General features: G+C 38.9%; 1 protein-coding gene across 2 annotated transcripts in view; it reads right to left on the minus strand.

Annotated features, from left to right (window-relative positions):
• The window catches only part of HIBADH (3-hydroxyisobutyrate dehydrogenase), a 90,901-nt gene extending 69,520 nt beyond the window's left edge, over positions 1-21,381 (minus strand). Inside the window, exons 1-4 of one of the 2 annotated variants that reach the window (XM_027639293.1) lie at positions 21,298-21,381; positions 12,951-13,111; positions 7,941-8,050; positions 5,360-5,481 (exon numbers count right to left, since the gene is read on the minus strand). In XM_027639293.1, coding sequence (XP_027495094.1) covers positions 5,360-5,481; positions 7,941-8,050; positions 12,951-13,111; positions 21,298-21,361 — 457 coding nt within the window. In that variant the 5' untranslated portion in view covers positions 21,362-21,381. Of the gene's footprint in view, positions 1-5,359; positions 5,482-7,940; positions 8,051-12,950; positions 13,112-14,701; positions 15,107-21,297 lie in introns of those variants that run through there. The other variant, XM_027639295.1, reaches the window with a different exon arrangement.
• Between the last annotated feature and the right edge of the window lie 5,192 nt (positions 21,382-26,573).

Genomic DNA, 26,573 nt, shown 5'->3' on the forward strand with positions numbered 1-26,573 from the left:
TATTCTTTACTCTTTTTCAAAGAGTGCCACAGGGATTTCTAACTTCCATCTGGACAGCTTTCCTTTAACTGTTTTTGAACACCATGTGTGAGAACACAACAGAACTATAGACATTAGAAATGGAAAAGACTGATTAGATCATGTAGCCATCCTCCTGCCAGTTGTAGATTTTTCCCTACAGAATAGTTCCTAGCACTTTGCCCAGTACAGTTTAAAGCATGTCAAGATACTTGGCTTCAACCATCTCCTTTGGAAATTATTCCACAGTGTATGAAGAATGCCATTAGGACGTTTTTCCTGGTAGACACAGCACACATTTTTCTTTCCTTAATGATTTCCAGCCTATTATTCCTGGTTATATCGCATTGGGCCAGCCTGAATAACTCATCTTTACACCTTCGAATAAATGGAGACAGATATGTTTCCTTGCACATTGGTCATTATTTGGCCAGACTACACACAATTTTATTGCCAAAATATACAATATACTTTAATAAAATCAGTTATTCCACTCTTTTAGTCATTGTAGGATAATTGTCTCCACTCCAGTGAACGTTTTTAGATGATACCCTCAACAAATCTGTTTATTCTTCCTTACCTTCTGCTACCTTTTGCATCTCTATAAAATAAAATAAAAGATATAATAAACTTAGAGAAGAAAAATAGCCTTGCAAAGTCATCACATCAGTAAATGTACTGTCTAACTCTTCTATAACAGCAGCTGCTGCCAACATTGTGATTTCTGCACAGGGTTTATATACTTCCTCCTGCCACAGTGTCAAAATACTCATTTTGCCAATGTGTAAGATTTTCAAGATTTTCATTCCTTTCCATCTTCTCTCCAACAAGAGAGGTCTACTAAACCAGCCTTATTCTGACAAATGTAAGTATTGTTAAAAAATTTAAATTCTAAGTTATTAGAAATCAGAAGCTTTTTAAGTATCTCAGGTTTCAAAATATTTCTTCATCCTCATTTCAGCTTCCTTAAATCAGTTCACTCAATTTTTCCCTTCTTTGTCATCATTACTTCTTGTATTACTTTTCTCTAACTTCAATTTCAGAGCAACTCAGTAACATTTTTCATACTACCTTTAATATTAAGGTTGTACATTGTAATTTCTACCACCATGTCTACATCACAGACTTTGCAAAAAATTAATATGATCAGATGCATTCAGCAAAAAAATGTAAACAGAAAAATTAAGAAACATGTCAGGAAAGAAAAGATTATTCAAGACATGTAGTGACTTGGGCAGAGAGGAAGTGCAGTGAAAGTGCTATGATCAGTACCAGAAGCACAGAGAATGTTGTGGCCATTCTGAGTACACACATTCAGGATTTAAAAATAAAGCATAAAAGCATAAAACCAGAAATAATAATGGAGCAAATATGGCTATGCCTTTAGCTCTTTTCCTCGCCAGCAAGATCACCTGCCACTGATAAAGGGATAGGTCAGAATTATTAGTTCTAAATTCATGAACCTGTTTCGTCTTGATAGTGCTTCAAACATTTTAACAGATCCAATCACTGCATTACCCGGTCAAGAAGCCAAAACCAAACAAAACCTCTACACCACTGAATTCAGGAGATTCCTCATTTTATGCCTTCTGTTTATTAAAATAGTCCATAATGTCTCAAATTAGAGACGTTGAGGCAAGCCACCAACTCTTCTGCTCCCATGAAGTCATAAGATAACATTTCTCTAAAAGTGCACAAAGTTAAAGAAACAAAGCAGACACAATCTAGTGAAGCCAGTTAAAAAGTAGCTCTGCAAAGGCTCTCCAACAAAGACAGGTCTATTTAAACCACCTTTATTCTGGCAAATGTATTGATTATGCATCTTTATTACAAAAGAATTTACAAGCTAAAAGATGCAACATTTAACTGCTCATTACTAATTTTTATTATTTAGTCTAGTCTTAAAACATCTTTCAAATCATCTTTGCAAGCATTAGTGTGTGCAGACAGTGTCTTAACTCCCCTGTTTCCCTAGGAAAAGACACTACAGCAAGCCACCAATGTTTAAGTAAGAGAAACACATTCACAAATTATTTTGTTTGGTCTATTTAATCTCTGCTATCAGTCTGATCCTGTCATTAAAATAATTAAATATGTTGCTCACTGAGAGAAAATCAAATTAAAGATCTCACAGTATTTCTAATAATTCTTTTCCAATACAGGGAATAAGTCTGCATTTCACTCTTCAAGAACTCACATTATACTTTACATTACCAGTGAGCTGAAGTCTCAACTTCTCAGTGGTACTACTAGTATTTTTTCCATCACTTAATCGCTAACTGGATCTTACGGATGCAGCACTATGAGATGAAACAGTTTGAAATGACAGCTGGAATAGAAACTCCAACCTTTTCTAGCCACCTCCAATCCACAGTTCCTAAAAAAAAAAAAATCTTTTATTCTACTGTTTGTTACCATATTAACATGTCTACAGTTATCTACATGGTAGCTGTTATTAACAATTAATAGTCTGGTTTTTTTACTGATGACTATCTTGGCTAAGATACACAGTGAAGGGGAAGATCTCCCTAAGTTTCATTATTGGATCTTAAAGAACTATCCTTACAAAAGAATTGAAAACATTTTCTTTGTACCTCCAAAAAAAAATTCACCCACTGTACTTCAGACAATGCATATTTTGTATACTGAGTTAAAGAAAGAGAACTACTATGGCAGCATTAGTAAAGTCATTAGTAAAGCCATTAGTAAAGTTTGCTCTGGATTGCAAGGTGAGAATCTGTATCATACTTTTACTGAAATCAGTGGGAGAACAAACTTGACACAATTCTCGAAGGCTAAATTTAGATCCTGTACTTAGCCAGTAATAATGTCTTGCGCCAACAGAAGTCAGTTTTAAATACATTCCTGTGATAATGTGTACTTTAAAAGCCTCTTATACATACAAAAATGCAGAATCCAATCTTCACCAAGAGATAAATTTACTCCTCTGGATAAAAAAAAAAAGGTATTAAACAAACACAGATTTTTGAAGGTGTTCCCTCATTAGTCATATGTTCACTAAGATGTCACAAATCAGGGCAGCACTGCGAACCAAGATACAACTTTCTCACGCGGACCTGCAAGAGATCCTAATCCCGGGGTAAAGCGATTGCTATCTCTAGACAGCATTAGCAGCATAATCTGCATGCAACTACTGGGATGAGAAGTATTTTCTAAAGTCAGTTAATACGAAATAATACTACAGTAACTTGGTGCATCAACTTCCACTTAATGGGTCCTGACTGTAAGCTGCAAGTAAATGCTGTACGCCACGGAAGAAGAAAGCACTACTACGCTGGCACGCCGGCTCATCTGAAAAAGATCAAGGGAAGGAATCCTTTAGGGGTAAAGCTGCAAACAGGCCACTAAAATCTGGCCCTAATGCTATGCACAAAGATTCTTCATTTGCAATGACGGGACAGGACTAAAATCACCGTTAGTTCTCACTAAGGTTTCTAGACCAAGAAATTTCCAAAATATTATTCAGTTTGTGAAATAACTTGTTCACAGCGCATATGAATATTAACATCCATCAGGCAACACCCAAATACCTAAAAACACAAGTGGAGTTGTGTGCCAATAACAGCTAGTAAACAGACAGACCTAAAGGGGACAGTTCACACATGCTGCTTTCTCTTCCTCCTCACTGCCACAGAATAATGCCTGCCAATTTCTAGAGAGTTGAGCATACTTCTCCATTTAGTGTTTTGTCTGAAGGCCAACAATGCAGTCAGGACATACAAAAATACCCCAAAGACTCGATGTGTTAGGTCTTGAAAGATGGAAATAACAAAGCATAACATTAAAGGTTTTTTCCAACCTTTAACTTCTCCACATTTCTTTGTACTCCTTGGCATTCACAAACATTAAGTACTAGAAAGCTAAGTCTTGATTCTTTCCCTCTGCTTCAGAATATCACTCAACCTGTAACTGACACTAAACACCAAGTTATTTGTATTCAGATAAACTAAACCCAAAAAAGTCATCTGTATTCATACTTCTCAGCTATATGTTATCATATTAACTCTGTCTTGGCCTTAACATTTTCTCAAGGAACAAACTCCCCCAAACAGCAAGCGTTGCTTAGGAATCAAACTTTTTTCTTTGTAGTTATAGCATAGTCAGCCTTATAGCAAAAACTTACAGGTAAAAACAAATTGCAGACATTTCTAAAAGGTAAATAATTACCTCAGGTAAACAACATATCTGGCAGAAAGGGACTGAAGAGAACCACACAGATAATGTCAGAATTGCCCAACTGAAAAGCAGAAGGGTATGCAGTTGTTTAAAAAAGGATCACATAGATACATAATCCACCCAGAATACACTTTTTCTGTTGTTTTTATTCCCAGGCTGACAAGTTATTTAACTTTATAAAACAGGACTAATATTTTGGCTGGGAAGCAAGAATCTTGTCTTCTCCATTATATTCTTCACTATCGCCTACGTGGATCTTCCTACTTTCTGTTCACAATAGAACTTAGATGAAAATTTTGGCTTCTAGTACGTAGTCAAATCCTGCCTTAGTTTTCAGTTGAAAATTAAAAAGATGGCTAGTTATTGCTCCTCACCCACACTCATCAGGAAAATAAAGAATTCTCACAATGTCAATTAGATTAATTTTTAGAGGGGATTGTAAAAACCCCAAGATTTTCCCACATAAATGGGGATGCGCTCACATTCTAATTCTAGGTCTTTTAGAGAAGAATTCAACAATAGTAACTATCAGCTATGGTTCTGTTTTCAAAACACTGACTTTATGTTTCTGCTCTCCTCAGTCCACAAAACGAAAGACTTCCGTGATCTATATTATTTCTTATGAGAAATTAATGACTCAGGAGATCAATAGTTAGCAACTTTCAAGAATAGACAAATACTGCCCACATTCTTCAACTGTTATAAAACCAGATGAAAGCTGTTTTCTCTTGATCGAGAAATCCTATATTCCCCCCTTCATTCCCTCCTTTTTAATTAATGAAAAAGCAGCAAAACTGTTTAATGATGACCAAACAGTTTTTCCATAACAGAAACAGATGGAGACTAAAGAGATACAAATATCTGCAACTTTAAGAAACAAGTTAAATTAAAAGGACCCCGGTACCAGATCCTAAGAAAGCTCAGTTTCTCCAAGTCTAACACAAAAGCATACTCCTAAACCAAAAATATTCATAAAATAACATACGTTTCTGTAATGTAATCAAACAACAACAAAAACCCCCAGAATACTGTACATATAGCAAAGAAAAGCAACTTGTAGCAACAAAGGTACAAGCTGGTGACCGAGACTGCAAACAAAGAGACAACGTGTCCAATACGAGGTAAACTGTTAATGAAGACTTACCTCCAGAAACTGGGGCATCCATGAAAACAGCTCCCATTTTTTCAACAGCTTTGGCTAATTCTTTTGAAACTGCTGGGTCAATAGTACTGGAATCTATTAGCAATGAGCCTTTCTTCACTTTCCTAAAATAAAAATGATTGATTGTTGCTGCTGTTGTTATTATTAAGTATTTGTTTCACAGGACACCTGTAATTATTACCTTGGCAGTGGCTTTCCTCAGCATGATAAATTTATAGACACTTTGTGGTACTCAGAGAAACACAAAGTTTTAAACCCTACTGAGCAAGATCTGCTCAATATTTATACTGCTGATTATGTATAGCACACAGTTTTGAATCACTCAAAGCCTAATTGTATCTGAACACAAAAAAGGATGTTCCTCCTAAACACTGTTATAAAAATTACACAAAAAGGGTGCACAAGGAAAACCTGCCATCATAAAAGTTTGAACAGTATATCATGTACAGAGCATCTAAGATGCATTCTAAGCAACTGACCTAAATGTTGATTCAGTCTAAAATTTAATATATAACAATAAAATGTTCTTTTTATATATACAGTATCCTAAATTCTTAGCAGAATAGTCTGATTTCATTCTTTTAATCATTGCTACTATTTATTCCACATAAAGATCATAACTAAGACCACAAAAACCTACAGAAGATTTGAAGTGAAGCATGGAGAAAAATCTTGTCTTCCCAATGATAGCTAGTAAATATAGGCAGAAGAACTGTAGAACAGAGGAAGTTGCATATGTGATTAAAAAAAAATTAAATTTTTAAATAAAAAAAAATTTTTTAATGCCCTCCATAACAAAAAAGTTGAGGGTAGTTGTTTTATCCCTCTTTCCATTGAATTACACCATGATTTCAAGTCCACTTGACCAGCATTCACCATGAAATCAAACAATACAGTTTTTCAGTCATAAAATGGTGGCCCATTTAAAGCTGCACAACAGATGAAGAGCTTTACTGCACCTTGCATGGTGCTGGCAGTACAGTGATTTTCACTTCACTGAACTACCTAGATTGCTGGAAATAGTCTCTCAATATATATAAACAGCTGTAGACGCCACTGGAGCTCCAGACTCAAACAGTGCTCCATAACATAAAACTTGTCCTTTTTCATGGGAGGTGTGACCTGCTGCACATAGTTTGAACACATGCAATGAAAACCAGCAGTGCAGATAAAGTACTCCATTGTCTCCCCTTGTGCTCAGAAGAAGGAGCAGTGGAAGCTCCTTGGTAACACAGTGGGATGACTAAGTTAACCCTTAAACACCTCATGGTATCAATGTTTTCTTCAGTAAAGCTTAAAAAGCTTTAGAAAATTAAGAAAGTCAATTCAGACAGCAAGGACCAGGTCTTGAGTGTAACTCAGAGAGACAACCACTACTGCCAAATTACACTTCCTTCTCTTAATACAGAAGCTGAGAAACTGCAGCAGCATAGGACTGCTTTCCACAGCCTCTGTTCCCGGCAGGATTTTCCACATCTGTGTACTTAAAAGATTAACTGGCTGTACTATGTCAGTAAGTACTGCCAATTGTTCGTCAAACCACTGTCATCCTGGATAGTTATCCCACAGCTGTCTGCCTGGCTTTGTGGGACTGAGCCAATTACCCATCTTCCCTGAAGGGTCTCAGGCATGGATACTTAGATCTGCTCAGTCCTACTTTGTGAGGAATTAAACTACAGACCAGTCAGGGAAGGAAGCAACTATTATTCCTATATAGCAACAACAGAAATCCCTCTCCTCCACTTCATTTTCTTATCAATGCATCTTAATATTGTACAATCAGTACCTAAAAAGACATCACCAGTTTTTGGAAATCTACTGTACTTTTGTCTTCTGTATGTTTCTTCCTTTACATTATTAACCTTGATAGCTGTAAGATGCTACATGATCCTCAGAGGTATCCAGTAGCCTTAGTCAGCCTGCCAGGAGTAATGCACACATGGCCAGAACAGACTTTTAAATACTATTTATTTTTTTATTTGGCAAGTACAAAAACTCTGAGTGATAGATTTCTGCAAACTATGCTTTTAAGGTTTAGTGGCAATCCCTTCACAAAAGTTAAAACCCACTGTTTCACATTAAACAAACTTGTTAGCTATTTTCTTGCATAATAAACAGACAAGTAAGAGTAAAAATCAATATAAAGTCTTGTCAGCTTTCTACATTAATATACTTTAATACCATAAGACACAATGACATCTCTTCAGAACATTTAATTTATAGGATTTCAAGTAAAAGTAAAAATGAGCAAATAATTGTTGCTAGAAAATATTCTAGTTATACCTGTGTGTAGTACATTACATTAGGGCAAAAGAAACATGCAAGTGGAAAGGCAGATAACAGTCAGTTAAATTATGTCAAAAATAAAATTAAGACTTCAGCCAAAAGCCATTCAGAACCAAGCACTGTGTAAGAGAACTCATATAATTAGAAATATCAATATTGACAGAACAGAGAACATTGAATTAAGTGCCCTGAAGGCACAGCAAGAGTTACAGCAACAAACAACATGATACAGCTTTAAGTAGGAGTGGGAATTCTCTAAACTACAAAAAATTCTTACTTTAGAATTCCATTTGCTCCTGTGTAAACTTCTCTCACGTTGGGACTAGAAGGCAGCATGGTAATAATTCTGTCTGCTCGTTCTGCTACATCTGCTGGGGATTCTGTTACCTTTTAAAGGAAAAAAAAAAAATATAAGCTTACACTTCCTGAAACAGAGATGTCAGACATGTTTGTTGAATTTGTTTTTAGTATTCATCCGTCACATCTTAGATAGGTAAAAAATTAAAACACTAGAAAAATTGCTCTCCTAATGAAAATGTTAGTTAATTGTATCCAGTAATAGAAAAATAAAAAAATAAAAATGAAAACGATTTGCTATCATGGAAGTTCCTCCACATTTGCCAAGGGGGATGCTTGCATCCCATCAACCTATTCATGAATCTTCAATTCCTTAAAAACCATGCATCTGTACAAAATATTGCTCTGCAATGTTTCTAAGGAGGAAAATATGAAGGATCACAAAAATCTCACTTTTTTCCTATCTTATGTATGATATTGGAAGAGAGGAAGACTGAGGGAAAAAAAATAATTATTTAATGTATCTCTGAGGCTCACCTTAAAAAAAAAAAATCGGATAAACTAACTGCTGTTTCTTGCAATATTACAGTTGGCATTTTTTTAAAAGGAAAATTATCAGCTCAAGCATTCTTCACAAAAGAAGATCTGAACAATTTTCAAAATATAGTATTAGGTATTGGTTGTCAAATAAACATACCAAACTTTAAAGGTATATTACCTTTCCCAGATCACTTTCAGAGAAATATTGACAGCTAAAGCTGAGTTGCACTCAGAAGGCATTTACCACTACAACTTTTGTCCAGTACTGGTTTGAAATAATTCTTTAAAAAATGCATTGTTAATACATTCATAGATAAGGGAAAACAGCAACAAAAATACAGCTAATTCTTTTATCTTTAGCCCACAAGGATCAAATCTGATTTCAGTCATTCAGGTAGTTTTACAGAAAGGACTTAAGTTCTATGTAGGAAACAAGATGAGCAGAAAGTAGATTTTGTTTATGAATAGGACTTCTAGTATTTATTTTCCAGCTATTGTTGCTGAATGATGAGAAGCAACCTTAGTATCTCAATGATCTGTTCTGCTACATGTTATATGCCTTGAGTTTTTAACCTTAAGAAATGTCTTAAAATTTTACATGCACTTCTTAGTATGAAAAAATTAGAATTTCCATATCACACGACTCTAGGGATAAAGAAATTGCAGCTGAACAGGTACCTGAAATTATGGAGACTTTCCATAGTGCAGACAAATCAACAAATCGTTGAGCCTATTTCACCATTCCCTATCTATTTATAAATACAAGTATTTGTTATAATTTTTGTTAGTTTTGACAGTAAAGATCCTAATGTAAATATATTCTCTTTTTATATACACTACATTTATAAGGTCTCAGAATCAAAGAAAGCATGTTATATACACATTTGTAAGGAATGTTGAATATGGACTTCTGGGATACAGCATGAGAAACTTCTTGATTTGTATTTATAAGTAAAAGAAGGGAAGACTGAATATAGTCACTGAACAAAGCTCTTGGGAAAAAAAAAGTACAGAAACTGGCATAGATGGGACTTAGGAACACCCAGATTTTGTTTTGAAAGACTAAGTTAATACTGCACAAAATATCTGGTATACCACACAGTTAAAAAAGGGAACATGTTTTAGTCTAAAGAACAAAGGTTAGGAGGAATAAATGAGGCAATTACAAGAGCAAAGCTTTCCTATTTGATTAGTTAATTTTATGACTTGCCTCCCTGGAGACTGGAGTGCCTATCTCTTTATATAGGAGCATGACACCTTTGTCTTTAGTTTCAAGTATCTCTGGTTCAGTTCAGTCCCAATGTGTATTATTAGAGGAGGAGAGAGGCAGTGTGCAATTGGAACCTGAATTTATATATGTCTTCTTATTTGAAACTATTATGTCCAATATTCTTAGGGGTTTGCAAGTTATCAGCTGAAGACTCAGTGGCCCATTTGCATCTTTCAACCAGAAGTGAAAAATATATTATATTGGGCACACAACTGAAAAACTACATCAGCCTCAAATTTCTACCTGGCTACATAGACAGAATATAGCTGGCTTAGAATATAGCTGGGTTTTGATTACAGTTTTAAACAGTTCTTAAGGAACACAGATACAGAGACATGGTCAGTAGTCACCTACACAGAAATTAATTTATTCCATCCATGTCTTTCAAAATACTAACATGCCTTTTATATGAAGCAAATGAGATTAAAAATGCATACAGATTAGGACAGTACTTCCACAACCATATAAAGAAAAATCTTTCTGCTACCTTGAAGTAAGTAGCAAAACAAAGTGAGAATTAAAAGTGGGAATTGCCACTCTTAGTTTTTTGATACTGTTAACAAATATGAATTATATTTTCTGAGGAAATCTACCTACCTGGTTCAGTAAGCAGTATACAAAATTTTTGTTTTATTTGGGACTTCCTGTCTCAGAAATAAATCTGAACGATTTGAAAGCTATTGCAAAGCATTAAGCATTCAAAATCATTAAGAATGTGCATAACTACTAAAAATATAACAAATACTAATTGTTCATTACCAACACAGACCATACTGGCCCAGAGTAGCAGCCCACAGAGTTCTGTACATGTTCAGATACTTGTTTGCTTAGTTCAACCAAAATTTTTCAGTATGCAACTGGATAGGGGAAACTTTTCTTCATACTGGTCATTGGTTTTGCCCTTCAATATGTGCATCTGCTTATATTTGTTCCAAGCTGCTTCCCTATTTTTTATTTATTTTTGCGTTAAGTCAATTAATAACTCTGTTAGCCTAAAATGCCATTATTACTGTACACTGAAGAAAGTTCTATTTTTATGATGCTTTATGCATCAGATGACTTCAGTAACACTCTCAATCTTCTAAATCTGAGATAAGATTCAAAGACATGTAAACTGAAGTAAAGTAACTGTGTGACACAGTTACTCCACTGTGTGAAAAAAAAATTGATAAGTATGGTAAATATGACGAAGGGGAAAGACAGTAAGTAGAGTGTAGAGGCAGCCTACTTGCTCACAGTCTTGTTCAGTATTTTCCCTTGTTTGTAGCCTTCCAACTTTCTCCCATGTTTCACCCCAAGTGGTTCCATATGCTCCAGCTGAGCCAGTTTTCCTCTTACTATTCACCATTACTAGGAGGGTGGCTGTTTCCTGATATATACTACCTCCCAGTTCTTTAATTCAGAGGCTAAAGAAAGGAGAGTCACAGATTACGCAGATTAATGGTCCAACATCCCTCATCCTCCATATACCTTGGTAGCAGCACTGGCCTTAAACAATGGACATTTGGCTAGATTTACGGTCTCTTGGGGTCATTTCACCTCTGTAACACTCCTGATGATTTTACCCTATCAGCCGGACCAAAGAGAAAGCAGCCCTTAGAGCCCAATGTTCCTTCTACAGCAGTTTCTACAAGGCCCCATGGACCCACAAGCTTTCAACTCCTGAAAAAAGTGTTGGGGTAGGATTTACACCTATAGATCAAGAAGAGAAAGCTATGCTCACGTATTTTCCTGAAGTGTGTTTTATTTGTATTTAAGCCTACCCATGTATTCTCTTAGTGATTTACAATCTTAAAACATACTTTTGACTTTATTTTTAAAAGCATTATAGTTCACCTTTATTATCACATGTTAAGTCTTGCAGCGAATGCCAAGGATTCCATTACAAGGGCAAAAAGCTAGCAAAATGGGCAGCCACAGCAAAGAGATCCTACTGCAGAACACGAATTAAAAATAACAACCAGTTGTTCAAAACAGACTCCCATTTGCCCAGTCTCTTATTCAAAGACAGGTCTGTTTCATGCCTGAGGGTCTTGGCCGCTTTAACAAAATAAAAACAGGAGCTAGGAAAAGAAGCTGAAAAGCTTACTTTCCCACTTAAGGCCAAGATTCTGTAATTATTCAAGGGGAGCTGAAATTAATTACTAACGGGTGCGCTTTATCATTTTATCTTTCATGAATCTTGATGTTACCTCATTATTTAAAACAGCTGCAATTAGCTCCAGCAGTTTAGACTTTCAAGGCACACAGTTCCTCTATCTAGATCTACCTACAATTTCCTTGCCACTGCTGGAAAATTCCCTCCTATCCTTTATACTGTTACATCAGAGTATTATTTTTGCATTGCACTCCTTACTTGAGTATGTTCTTTTGTTCCAGTGTTTTATGCACCTACTCATCTGCCCACAACTATCTAAACTGTTACAGCTTTGAAGTATGTCAAAACAATTCAAAGGTCTTTCAGACACTTAGAAATGACCCAGCCACCTCAGAGACTGAATGGGGTTCCAGGAGTATTAACAGATCAATAAAAGGCATAGGACTAGCTGGAAAAGGGCCAAGATTTTTCAGGGTATATGGCAGGAAGGTAAACCTCCTTAATGTAATCAATTCCTTCCCTCCTTTTTCCTTTTCATTCCTTCCTCTTCTCTCACTGTATCCTTCCTCATCTCCAAGAGAATAAGCACTGAAATAATTAGATTTTTCCCTTGCCCCTGAGGACTGCACCTTGATGCAGCAGGAAAGCTCATATGTCCCTATAACCCTTATAGCTATGCCAGCAGGAACTTTTAACTAGGGTCATTTAACCTGAAAAGGTCAAAGTAGGAACCAGATGAAAAGCAGCCCACTGGCCATCTAGACCTGGGGGAGAAGGAAGCAGGAGAAAGGAGGAGGTGAAAGAACAGGCCATCAAGCTACTCTCATAAAAACGGGAGGGGAAAAAAGAGCCAGAGAAGTTCGACAAAGTAGCAATTCTGGCTAACAACAGGAAAATTACTTAGCTTAGAATCATATCTTTGCTCCAACTGAAACCTTACAGATTCACATTGTATTCATTGTGCTGTTTTAGTTCTGACTGTGATCTTAATCAAGAAAACAAATGCAGATGATTTAGTTGCATTGCATGCAAGAATCATTCAACACAGTTATTGTTGGAATAAAGGAAGTTTATTACTATACCTGAGCACCCAAGTCTTGAAATTCTTTGCAAGCTTCTGGGAACACATCATATGCAATAACTGGGTATCCATGTTTCACCAGGTTTTTTGCCATTGGATTTCCCATGTTACCCAGCCCAATGAATCCAACTGGGGTTTTGGAAGCCATAGTCCTAGAACACACTGATTTAAAAAAAAATAAAGATCATTATATTTCTATTTCAGAGTAATGCGTAACAATAACGTAATAAAACCTACCATGAAATCTGGTTTCAATGAATTAAACAGCTTTATGCTTCAAAAAAAAGTGGAAATGTGAATCCTATTCTACACAGTTTAAACCGTAAATTACAGTTCACATTGGCCCACAAATACAACCCCAGAATGATTTTTCTACGTATCAAATAAAATTATCATAATTAGGAAAATGTGGGTGTTTCAAAAGATATAGTAATAAAGCTGAGCTCTGAGAAGAGCTCAAACACAGACTTAAAATATGCAGGATTCTCTCTATTTTATTAGGTGTCTAAATCCTAAACTGGATATGGAAAATCCAACTTTATATATATTTTACAGACCCTGTATTTGCAACTTCGCTTGCAGCCTTGAGATATAGCACCTGTTCTCTAGAAATGGACTGAGGTTGCCACTTTATTTCATGCACTTCCTCACAAATAACTGGATTCTTCTGATCCTATCAGATACAAGCCACTAACCTAAAGACGAAAACCTCCATACTAAATCATGGTAAACCCTTTGAGCCATGTAATCACAATTTAAATACTGAAAATTAGAACAAAATATAGCATAAAAACAAAATCATGAAGTCTTTGCAGGTATAACCTCTATATTCTATTTACCATACTACCAAGACAGAACTATGAAGCATAATCTACAATTTGTGGAAAGCACCACAGTTTCAGTGAGCTATCTTTTACAAGTAGTTAGTGAATATCAAATGCTGGACAGTAGCAGCACTGCAGGCATTCGTCTACTGCAATCACTATCTCATTACTCTAAATCCAAAGGCAGCACAATTGGACAGTGACTAGATTTCTTTGCCAATTACATAAAATAATTTCTCCTTTATGACAAAGGCAAAAGCTATGCAGAACAAACACTGAAGTGTGGCAACTAAGCAGCTAGAAACAAGGCTAACTAACTACAGAATTACTGTAACTCTGAAGAGCACATACAGAAAATGTGCCTAAGCTGGATCGAGACTCTAAGAGGTCTCAATGCTTAGCAAAGAATCCTCTCTAGGCCAATAACACTTGATTAATCATTTTAAAGTCTTTCTGACTTTAAGCTCCTACTTAGCCAGCAATGGTCATGCTCTTTCATCTGCAGCACTATTCTGAAAGTGCCACATTTAATAAATCAGGTTTGTTGAGAGAATTTTGTTCTGAGACAGTTTCCACAGATGCCTGCAGCAATTACATAGCTAGAGAAGTAGCACTATTTAAAATAAATCTGCACTGAGAAAATGCTTTGTGAAAATTGAGATAAGTCAGGAAAAGAGCACATCACTTTTTGAAGAAGTGCTACATGTCAAATCTAGGGAACAAAGAGCCTAAAACAGCATCATCAGCCATAGTAACCATCTTGGAGTCTTCTTCTCATTGTTTCTGAGACAGTCTTCCCCAGTCCCTCACACTAACCTAAAACTGCACCTTTTGTTAGCCCACAGCATCCCACTTCCCAAGGAGGTTCAAGCTCTAGTTTTAAGCATCTTTCTTTCTCTAGCCCTTAATACCAGTGGATTTTATTTACTTTGACTTCAGCAAAGCTCTCAGAACAGCTTCCTCTCATATCCCAGTAGCCAAATGAGGAAAGTATGGACTTGACTGCAAGACTGCCTGAAGGAAGAAATACTGTCTGGACTGTTGGGCTTAAACAACAGTGATCAGTGGTTCAAAGACTAGCAACAACCAGCTACACATGATGTACCTCATGGGTCAATATTAGGGCTGTTTAAAAATGTCATCAATGATTGATGATAGAACATTAGCACCCTCAGCAACATCATGTGTGACACCAAACTGAGGGGAATGGCTGAAAAACACCAGGGCAAGGCTACCATTCAGAAAGACTGGAGAAATGGGCCTCAAGCAGTTCAATGAAGACAAATACATGTCCTCTACTTGGGGCAGGAGATGTCACTGCAGACTGAGGACTGGCTTAGACAGCTGGCAGCTCTGCAGAACCTGTGGAAATTGAGCATGAGTCAGTAGTGCATCCTTGCAGGAAAAGGTTAATGACATTCTGCCCTCCATTAGAAAGAGCATATCCAAGAAGTCAAAGAAACTAGTGATTCCTCTCTAACAGCACAATACATAAGAGATGTGGTCAAATTGCAGACAATCCAGCAAACATCAAGTAACATGACCGACGAGCTGGGGAATATGGCCTATGAGCAGCAGCTGAGGGAACTGTCTTGGCTGAGCTTGGAGAAGCAAAGGCTAACTGCAGTTTTCTACCACCATGGAGTGGGAGGGAAGAAGAGCAAATGAAGCCAGATTCTTCACAGATATGCACAACAATAGGACATGGGGCAAAGGCCAGAAGTTGCAACACAGGAAATTCTGTTTAGAAATCAGAAAAGCATCTCTCATGTGGAAAAAGGTTCTGCTCTGGAACAGGCAGTGTAGAGAGGCTGTGGAACTTCCATCCTTGGAGCAACCTTGGAACACCCTGAGCAATCTGATCTAGCTGTAAAGACAGCCTTGCTCCCAAACTTCAGTTTTCTTCATTTCTGTGAATTCCCAGTGACCTCACCAGAGGAATAAATCTGGCTACCAAATCTAGGCTCATTGTTGTAGACTCTTCACCTTTATCCTGATCTCTTCTTTTCTCACACCACCTCATGGACATCTAACCATCACCTCAAACTAAACATCTTCAGAAAATATTTATTTTGTTATCAGTGCTGACACCAGCAGTGATGTCTGTCACTCACGCCTAGACAAGTCATCCACAATCTGCTTAAATCTCACTGATTCATTCCTTGTCATATCTGAGATCTCAGCTACTTCACAACCTGGTCACTTGCCTCAACAGTCATAATCTTGCCTTGATCTTCATGGAAATGTTGGGAATTGAGAAAGACATTTTGCCCATGCCACTTTCTGTCACTCCTTCTCTGCATCCTGCCTTCCTTTTCTCTACCATGTCACATAAGACTGCTTTGCCTTGATGACTTTTCATGGCTATCATCACATCTAAATATTAAGACATCAACTGGTAATTGGACTGTAGTGACAGGTTTATTGCCAACATGCATTTCTATTATGTCTCTAAGGTAAATATCCACGAAATTAATGCATTCTTCTACTATAAGGCCTCCTTTAAAAATCGCCATTTTGCAATATCCCCAGGCATGGCAACATCCCAGTTAGGCTGGGATATGAGGCGACATATCCTGACCGGTACTAATAGTTTTGTGTCATTGTATTCTATTTTTTCCCCTTTTGTCTGTCTCTGTTGATTTTCTCTTGTCTTAGTTTCTGTTATGGGCTAACTACAATATATTAAAATCCACAGGAATTGGGAGAGAAGTAAATGTTAGAGAAGTAGTTCAATTTCCCAGTCACTTTCTCACTTCTTAGTTTGGTTTAACTCTTCACAGCCCAGTGTTAAATTAGCCACTTTAAAATGATATAGTTTGATTAACAGCTTTGAAAAATCTCCAGATCCCCAGGCACTCAATCCCAGGAAAACTGCTTTAAAGCACTGATGAAATTGGCTCACAGACCTAACAGAGCTGACTTCAAGTACATCTGAATCAACTGTCTTTAGAATCGTGGCACATTTTTTTAATGACTACTTAAGACAGTGGGGCTTTGCCAAACACAGGATGTTTTAGAAGACAATATTTTTCACATTTTCATATTAGACAAGTCTCCACAGGTGCTTTCACAGAAAGTGATGTCCAGCTCGAATATCTGGATACTTTTCAGTATTTAATACATGGCACAAGCCCAGTTTTGAAATAATTGTATAATTCAAACATGTAAGGATTGATATTCTGCAAACCCACATACACGTATGCTTAACTAATCCCATCAACTGTATAAGCATTTGCAGAAACTGTCCCTGTGGTACTGAGTCTATTTTACTTCAACCATAAAATCTACAATAACCTGCTGCAATCATATGGCTGGAAAAACGCCCAGTCCACATTTAAATTCTAACAGAGGGCAGAACATCAGAAGTAGGAGCAATAGAATCTACTTTTAAAACAATCACTGATACCATGTGCAACTAATTCTCCTTCACTGGGAACAGAACCAGCAATATAGGTTACTCTATAGATCAAGTTAATTATGAGCAAAACCAGCTACAGCTACACTGAATCCAAAGAATTTGGGCTTTTCCCAGGAGATTCCTCATCATTCTCTTGAGAGAATATGTGTTTGCAGAGCCCCATGCCTATGAAGACTTCACTGATGAGGAAGACCAATTATGACCCTCTCACCACAACTGGGGCTTATGGACAATACAGACAAAAATACTTTGCTTTGAAAAGTCAGCCTATAATAGAAACACCTGATCTAATCTGCAATTTCAGAACTATAATTTTACACTAATTTTTTTAAATTAAAAATTATTTTAAATTATTATAAAATTATTTTTAAAAATCAGCAAGAGTTTCAGTCTACAAACTCTTCTATTTTGTTCAAGAAAAGACATTTAACTTCAGAAATACACAGATTGCAATACTCTCCTTAAAATACCTGGCCTGTCAATGACCTAAAACTTGTCTTCTCAAGATTCTACATAAAGATATTGAAAGCAATTTTATTTTTAACCTGAACTATGACAGTTACAAGTTTAGATAATTTCAGATGTTTACATTTCGTTTTACATTATCTCCCAAAGTAATGACTCTTACAGTTTCAAGAAAGAATTCCAGCTCCAGTGGTACCCTGATTTCACTCCAAATACTAGACTGCACAAACACTATAATATGCAGTACTGAGGACATCTCTTTGTATTCAAACAAAAAGGAACTAATAGCCAGGTAGGACCACAGACAGCAGAGCTGGAAAAGGTCCAATATACTTGTACTCTGAGAGAAAGAACAGCCTAACTGGCCAAGAATAGGACTGAGAAACAAGTAACTTTCAAAATGTAATTTCAACTATATTACTTAATTCTTGGTCTTATAAAATCTATTTTGAATCATGTTCACCAAATGGCACAAGAGGTAATAGCCCACACTGTCCTGTCCCATAAGAATTACCTAATCAGAGCAGTTGTGGTTCATATTAATATTTCTAATCTCTCTGGATCAGTGAAACTTGACCTCTTTTCCAACCTAGTAGGTGAGATTTAACAGGATCAGGGGAAGATGCCCAGAGGAAGCTCAACTATGAAGTTGCTGGTTATGCTTGGGGCTTTATGAGAAAGTACATATGAAGTCACTTGACAAGGAGACAGAAACACGATGACAATATGAGCCACTAAATGAAAGATTTTCCCACTGTTTTAGCATCTGAAGTTCTGGTACAAGCACAACAGAAAACACCACTGCTTTTCTGCTTCCTGCTTTGAAATAAAGGATCAGAGAGAGCTTCTGTGTCTTGTGCAGACTTCTCTATGGAAACTCATAAAACCTCTACTGAACCAGATCCTGGAGGAAGCTAGATAAAGAAACATAGAAGTTAGAGAGGTCAGCTACACATAGGTAGAATCTTTCTGCTCCTAGAAGCTTTGCCAATTTAATTTGCTCCAGGATCACTGGCTTTTAAAGGTTATGCAATGATTTTGAGAATTGCACTCTGCCAAAATAATAATTTAAGAAGATTATAATACTCTAAATTTGGCCAGCTTTACATTGAAACATCCCACTTGCTTTTTCTTGTCCCTGTAAAGGTCTACTGATCAAAACCAGACCTGATATCTTGTAACAGTCAGAGTCTTCTTACCTCATTTTTCTTATCTGTAGCTATACTTCACTAAATGTTTGCTAATACATTAAACAGAAAACGTTATAGTAAGTACTTTTCACCTAAAAAGAATATCAAGTGTACACTTGATCCCTTAATTAAGTAATGTGCTGGACTTTGGAGCAGCAGGTCTTTCTGTCATAATCCTTGCTTAGTAATCAACGTTCTTTTGCACCAGAGCATGAAGTCATTCAACAGTTCAAACACAGCTCCTGCATCAGCAAAAGTACTATTTAACTACTAACTGAATGGGTCCCTACCACTCATCCAAAACTACTTGTCAGGACGTTCTCTAGCAGGGTACTGTCTTCTTTGATGAGCAGCTCCCTCAGCTGATGAATATTCATTCACCAGAAAATCTTCCTTTCTCAGACACCATAATTCGTTAACATCCTCTTCATCCCCCCTAGCAGTCCTCAGGAAGGGGATTCCACGTCCGTCAAAAACATATTTTCAAGTAAGATCATAGAAACCCCCTCCACGAAGCACCTTTGTCAGAGTCTGCCAGGGGCAGATCACAAGACCACATAGTCTCTATCCAACTTGCTAATACAAATACATATCCAAGATGCTCCTCTAAAATCTGCCCTCAGCTTTTTATTTTCCTCCTAGATAATTTAACAGTCTCTGGAACAAACATACAGAAGAAACAATCCATCATAGCCTGCACCAGCTGCAAAGAGCGACTGACCAAGTAACCAAGGAACGTTCAACAAGAGAATGAAGACAACCCACTCACTAACCAAGCTGCGGTGTGACAGCTCTCAGAGCTGGCAGAGTTCCTTCACTAGGAGGCGTTTTCACGAAGAAGGACAGTTGATGAAATCACTACTCAAAAGACAACATTCAGACTAATTAAAATGAAAGACAAGGATGGCAAACCTAATAAATGCATTAGAGATGGGAAAACCTTGACATATAACTAAGCAGTAGAGCTTAGCAGTAAAGAAGGCTTAATGCTTAGACCTTCATCCCATAAACACTTCTCAGAGTCAAGAGTACTTTCAGCATAGTCACTACTGACGAAGTAAGTCAGATCTTAAACTCTGTGGGTGAAATTCTGTTCTACAGAAGTTTCTTGGGAGAGTCACAATTTCTCCTTAGACTTAGTCACAGTTTCTTGCTCAGGTCTTACGGCAAAGACAAAGTGTATTTTTCAACTTTAAGGGCCAGTCTAGGGTTGCTTTTCACACTTATGCTCACCACCAAGAAACAAGATCTCCACCATCTGCTCTATATTAAACATGACCATTGAAATATTGACCAAGACAGTGTATTTCAAAGCTCTTACAGAAATATCTTACAGCTACCATGCACAGAAAGTTCAAAATACCTTGAAAGCTACTGCTTTCAATTGTGGTATCACAAAAGGTGCTAAATACACAAACAGGTGTCCTGTATTTAACATTACTTGCACATGACCAACATGCCTGCTGCACCTGAGCTATTACACCACAGCTGCAACTATAAAAAAATAATGCATTACTGTAAAAGAGACAGTGAAACAAAAATAGCACTGAAAGCTAATGCCAAAATTAAGCATCAAATGCTCTCCATTCATCAGTTTAAATTTTTTAAAGTTGTTTACTTAAAAGTAATTGAGTGATTCCTGAAACACTTTGTTAAGTGTCAAGATTTCAGAACCACATACCATTTAAAAGAATCTATTTCTTTCATTTTGCTACTTGAAACACCTTCATCTATGTGAGCCTGACATACAATCGCAACAGATAGCTATCAAAATGACACTGAAAAAACTACTGAAGGTTTATTTTTAATCAGTTACTTTAGCTATTAAATTGCTTGGAAATAGTTGCAGGATTCAGAAAAGGTCTAGGTTCAGCTCTGCAAATACAGTCTTCCTTCACTTGCACCAAGAGGACATCTACAGTGTTTGCTCCTTCCACTGCCCATGAACCAACCACAGGCGAGGATCAGTGCCTGCGGAGCTGACACGGGAGCAAGTGCCGCTGGATTTACCTTCAGTTTAAGGAAACTGCGCCTCGGATGCAATGGCCGAGAGGGCTGAGCAGCTCAAACCTAGGTAACAACAAACATGTCACTGGTGCCACAGGAAGCATTTGTGGGCTCTGATGATTTCCAGGCACGCTATTTTACGCAAATGACTGAAAACATCTATTAAGTCAAGCCACTCCGAAGCTCCGCGGCGGCCCCAAGTAACGCGGCAGCGGGAGCGTCCCGCGCCAGCCGTGACCCCTGGGGGGTCCCTCACCGGGGACGCCACACGGCGAGGCGGCTGGGGAGCTGCACCGGGCCCGCCGCGCTCGGAGGGCCCGCGGCCACCAAGGGCAGCGCAGCAGCTGCGCTCCCTGGCCGAGCACCGGGCGAGGCCCGGCCTTTCCCCGCCCGGCCGGCAGAGCGGGACCGCTGGAGCCGAGGGTTGGGGCAGGTCCTTACCCATCACCCGGCGGTGCCAGCGCCACCAGCCCGCAGGTCTCCCGCGGACCACCGCCGCGGCCATGCTGCGCCCCCGCCCGAGCGACCTCCGGCCGCCGCCGCCGCCGGACCCGCCGCCTCCACCACCCGCGCGCCGCGAGCGGCAGCCGCCGCAGCCAACCAGAGCCGCCCCTCGCCGGGGCCCAGCCAATGGGAGCGCGAGGCGTCCTCCCCGCGGGCGGCCGGCCCCGCCCAGCGGCCCGTGACGGACGGGCCCAGAGCGCGGAGGGGGCGGGGCGGGGGCCGGGCCGGCGCGGGGTCATCTCATTGGCGTGTTGGGACATCGGATCCCGCTGCCGGCGGCTCCCGCCGGGAGGGTGTTCTTTTCTTACAGCTCTGCTTCTTGTCCGCGCCTGCCCGCTGCGCCTTCCTCTTCCTGCTTCACCGCCGGGAGGCACGTTTGGCTGAAGGGGGAGACGAACCGAGCGCCGCGTTTTTGGCAGAGACGGCTTCTGCTGCGAGACGGCACCCTGGGGGCGAGGGAAAAAGCCGCCTTGCGCTGTTTTGCCGAGTTAGGTGGCAAATAAGTTTTGACGCTTATTAGGCGTTGGAACTAGATGATGTTCAAGGTCCTCTTCCAACTCAGACCATTCTATGAGTCTATGACTGGCTTCGTCGTCGTGGTGGGTTTACTCTGGCTGGGCGCCAGGTGCCCACCAAAGCTGCTCTGTCGCTGCCCCTCTCAGCTGGACGGGGGGGAGAAAATAGGTCGAGATAACGACAAGGAGATCACTCAGCAATTGCCGTTTTGGGCAAAAGAGGGTCAACTTGGGGAAATTAATTTGATTTATTACCAATCACGTAATAATTGGTAACGAGGAAATAAAGTCTTAAAAACCTCCTCCCCACAGCTTCCTTCTTCCTGGGCTCAACTCAAGTCCCGATTTCTCTACCTCCTCCTCCCTCAACAGCACAGGGGTCTGGGAAATGGGGGCTGTGGTGAGTTCATCACACACTGTCTCTGTCGCTTCTTCCTCCTCTGGTGGAGGACTCCTCACGCTCTTCATCTGCTCCACCGTGGGGCCCCTGCCACAGGAGACAGTCCTCTGTGAACTTCTCCAGTATGAGTCCTTCCCACGAGTTACATATCTTCACAAACTACTCCAGTGTGGGTCCCATCCACAGGATACCATCCTTCAGGAACAGACTGTTCCCGTGCAGGTCCCTTGCAGGATATCAAGTCCTGCCAGCAAACCTGCTCCAGCACAGGCTTCTCACGGCATCAGACTCCTTTGGGCACATCCACCCGCACCAGCATGGGGTCCTCCACGGGCCTGCGGGTGGATCTCTGCTCCACTGTGGCCCTCCATGGGCTGCAGGGGGACAGCCTGTCTCACCAGGGCCTTCACCATGGGCTGCAATGGGAATCTACTCAAAGATGCCACTTATGTAGACCCCCACTACGAAAACTTTGCCATGCAAACCCAATACAATCGTGCCCAGAGTGCAATTCCCAAAGGCCTAACACAGGGTTATCAACATCAATACAATATGTGTTTGGACAAGGTAGCTAGAGATGTGCTGCTCACCCATAGCCTAGTATCTGACAGGGCTTGGAGACCTTGCTGGCAGTTCTGGGAGAGCTTTGGGTGCTTCAGGGGTGTGAGGGAGCAGATCAGGTCTGAGGGAGGGAAGGCTGGAGACAGGTGAATGCTGCCTTCTCAAAGCAAGGCTTCACCTCCAGTCCTGCAATAGCCATGTTCATCTCTTTGGAACAAAATAGTTAATTTCTTTTCCTGAAAGAAAAACTTGCCTTAGCTTGTTGTGCCAGGATGCTGGGTAGTCCCTCAGTCATTAGTTTACTCTTGTCAGGTCAGAGATTTTTTTGTAGCTGTTAAGTAGTATCATTTACAGACTTCTGGGAGAATGTAGTCATGAGGGACAGATCTCAGGTCTCAACAAAACATCTCTTCACTCAGTTATATGTTAACACAGAAAGAATAGGCTCAATATATGAGCTTGGCTTTCCTATCAATACCATAATATATATTTTTATATTTACCCATATAAACTAATAGGGTATACAGTTAAATTAACTCAGCTCAACAAAAGGGAATTTTGTGGGCAGTGAAGGCAGCTGTGATGATATAGTAGCTTTACTGTGTCATATGTGTGCTACTGCTCATACCTTCACCCAGTTGCTTCTTTTCCTCATTGCCTCTCAGATGATCACTGAGACAGAGTATGACTCGAGAAGAAAAAACAAGATCCCTGCAGTTAAAGCAATGGAAAGAGACACACAAAACCAGAAACCCTTTTGTGTGCTAGCACTCTGCAAAACATCTGAAGCCTCAGAGACTCATACATACCAATATTTTTGTAAGCTCACTCGTCTCTTCCTCTGTACCATTGAAAAGTGCCAAGTGAATGAAGCTACTGAGCTATGTTTACCTTTCTCCTCAGTGGTGACAAGGTTGACAACCATCCTGAACCTGAATATTTTTTGTGATGGGAAGAGGTGTGACTCCTCATTGAGGCAGCTATGCTGGCAGAAATTTGCACTGAGTTATAGTCCAAATAAGGTCTTTGAAAGTCATTAAAACCTGAATTTTCCATGTAATCACACAGAACTTTGAAAACATGGGGAGTTTTGCCTTCCAGCCTGATTCTTCACTGCCTTACATTTTCAGGGTTATTGACCCTTTACCAGTTTGTTCTAGATTCCTATCAAGTCTGAACTGAGTTAGAAAAGTGATTAATTTTATTTTTTGGTAGGGAGGGCATTAAGAGTAGCTAAGTGGATGAAGTGAAGAGTCTAATGCTATACTCAGTGTGGTTCTTGCATTCAGATTTTTAACTCTCATAAGATGCAGCTTTACCTTTATAGCTGCATCTAGACCTTTCTCATGTATAAGGGTTTTATTTGTGTAGGTATTAATAAAGCATTCTTTGTTTAAAAGATCTATGAGGAGAATTTCACTTTGTACCAGCATAATAAAATATACTATAATAATTTCCAAACAAATTATGAGAAACTGTGAAAAGGAGAGTCCTACTGATAAAAAAGTAGTAGACTTAACCTTATATTACTTTGCCAACACACCTCTCAATAAACTCTATTGTTACAGACATGACCACTGTTTCCTTACTATAGTTTTTATATTGCTTTTGTACAGAACATGCTTTTGCAGACAAACAAAATTCCTGAGATTAGGAAGGAATCTCTGCTCACATCATTAACATTGATAGAACTGACATTAGTAGTTAAGTACCTCTAAGGTAGAAGAAGATGATGGATGATGTCTTCCATCATCCCCATATCACCATTGGCCAATCAGAGCTCAAATCAGTCCAGCAGTTTAATTACCTAGGTAGCCTCATCTCCTTGGACGGTAAGATTGACGGAGAGATAGACAACAGGTGAGCAAAGGCATATAGTGCCTTCGGAAAGCTTCATAGAAGAGTTTGGCAAAATAAACACTTGAAGAAAAGTACAAAGATCAGTGTTTACAAAGCCATAGTGCTGACTACTCTCTTATATGGATCTGAATCATGGGTCATCTACCACCACCACCTGCGACTCCTAGAACGCTTCCATCAACGCTGCCTTTGTACAATCCTAAACATCCACTGGTCAGATTATGTGACAAATACATCTGTTCTAGAACAAGCAGCAGTCACAAGTATTGAGGCCATGTTACTGAGAACACAGCTGTGTTGGGCAGGACACGTCTCAAGGATGAAGGACCACCGCCTCCCTAAGATCTTGCTTTATGGTGAACTTGCCACCGGCTGCCGCAAGAGAGGAGCCCCGAAGAAAAGATACAAGGACTCCCTGAAACAACATCTCAGCCTTGGCCACATTGATCAACATAACTGGTCTACTCTGGCCTCCAATCGGGAGGTCTGGAGATATGCTATCTTCGACGCTGCTGCTTCCTTTAAGAAAGCACACAGGATCACTCTTGAGGAGAAAAGACAACGCAGAAAGAATCGTGTCTTGCAGAATTTACCACCTAAGGAGTCTTTCTGCTGTGCCTTTTGCAACAGACATGTCTATCTCATATTGGCTTTTTTAGCCACCAATGCACTTGTAACAAACGTGGATAGTGCCCTTCTCAAATCTTCGTTCGTGAAGCCTAGCCATGACCTCTAAGGTAGTGAGTATGAGAAGGAAGCTTCTGTGGGACTAGATGGTGCAGGACTACCATACTGCAGAGCATCTGCAGAAGGGAGAAAATTATATCAATAGTGTTTCTGTGTTTTTTATTTTCTCCAAAATGCCTTCTAAGCCTTAGCAGTAAAGTTAGTGCCTTTTGTTGTAAATAACTTTGCATTCATAGAAGTTTATCTCACTATAAATTAAGCCTTCCTAGTCAATTTTGGCTTGTGGGTTTCTTTGCCAACCTAATCATATTCTTCCCACACAAAATGAAGAAAAAAAAGCTTTGTTAACTTCAAAATACATTTAAGTAAATAGCCATGAAAGTTTTTACTTACATTAAAATCCAGGACAAAAATGTTGGTTATTTTTCCAACAAAGCAGCATGATCTCCTAAGTCACAACTAGTAGTGTGTTTCATATAGGTTTGTATTTAATGACTTCTGAAATTGTTAACTAGTTAAAATGCAAATAAACTATTATTTGTATAGCTTGGTTCTACAAATCATTATTTTTTTCCTTGTGTTAAGAAGGATACATAATATCATTTGAGTGCATACAACCTGTACTTTTTAAACTAAAATGCTTTCAGGTAATGTGAATAAAGTCTAAAATTGTCTATAAACATAAATTTGTTAGATATTTTTATCTTGATGTGCCAAAAAAGCTTTCTAGAAATCAGGGATTACACTGCAAACATACCACAGAGGAGAACTGTTAACAAGTATGCCTTTGCCAGTGGTAGGAAGATTGCCAACATTTAATTGGCTTTAAAGTTTTGTGCTATCAATGGCGTATTGTATCTTAAAACCAGTAATGCCAACCTTATGATTAAGGCATGAAATAGGTTCTCAAAATATTGGACTGATTATAGCAGGGAGGAACTATTTTCTGAAGAAAAACTTGCTAGCCTACTTGTTGTTCTAGTGTAGATAAAATTTGGTTTGTACAACACACCAAAAAGAAAAGTATAAAAATTGTATATGATAATGACAAGTAGTAAACTTATAACTGGAACATGTCTGTTTTCACTGGTAGATCTTATAGTACTTTGAAAAAATCCCAGTGTAGATATCATTGTAAGAACTGGTCTTTTAGCTGCCAAACCCACTTAAGTCATTGTTGCTACCCGAAC

The sequence above is a fragment of the Corapipo altera genome, unplaced genomic scaffold (genome assembly GCF_003945725.1).
Source record: "Corapipo altera isolate COAL_440 unplaced genomic scaffold, ASM394572v1 44, whole genome shotgun sequence".
Lineage (NCBI taxonomy): Eukaryota > Metazoa > Chordata > Aves > Passeriformes > Pipridae > Corapipo > Corapipo altera.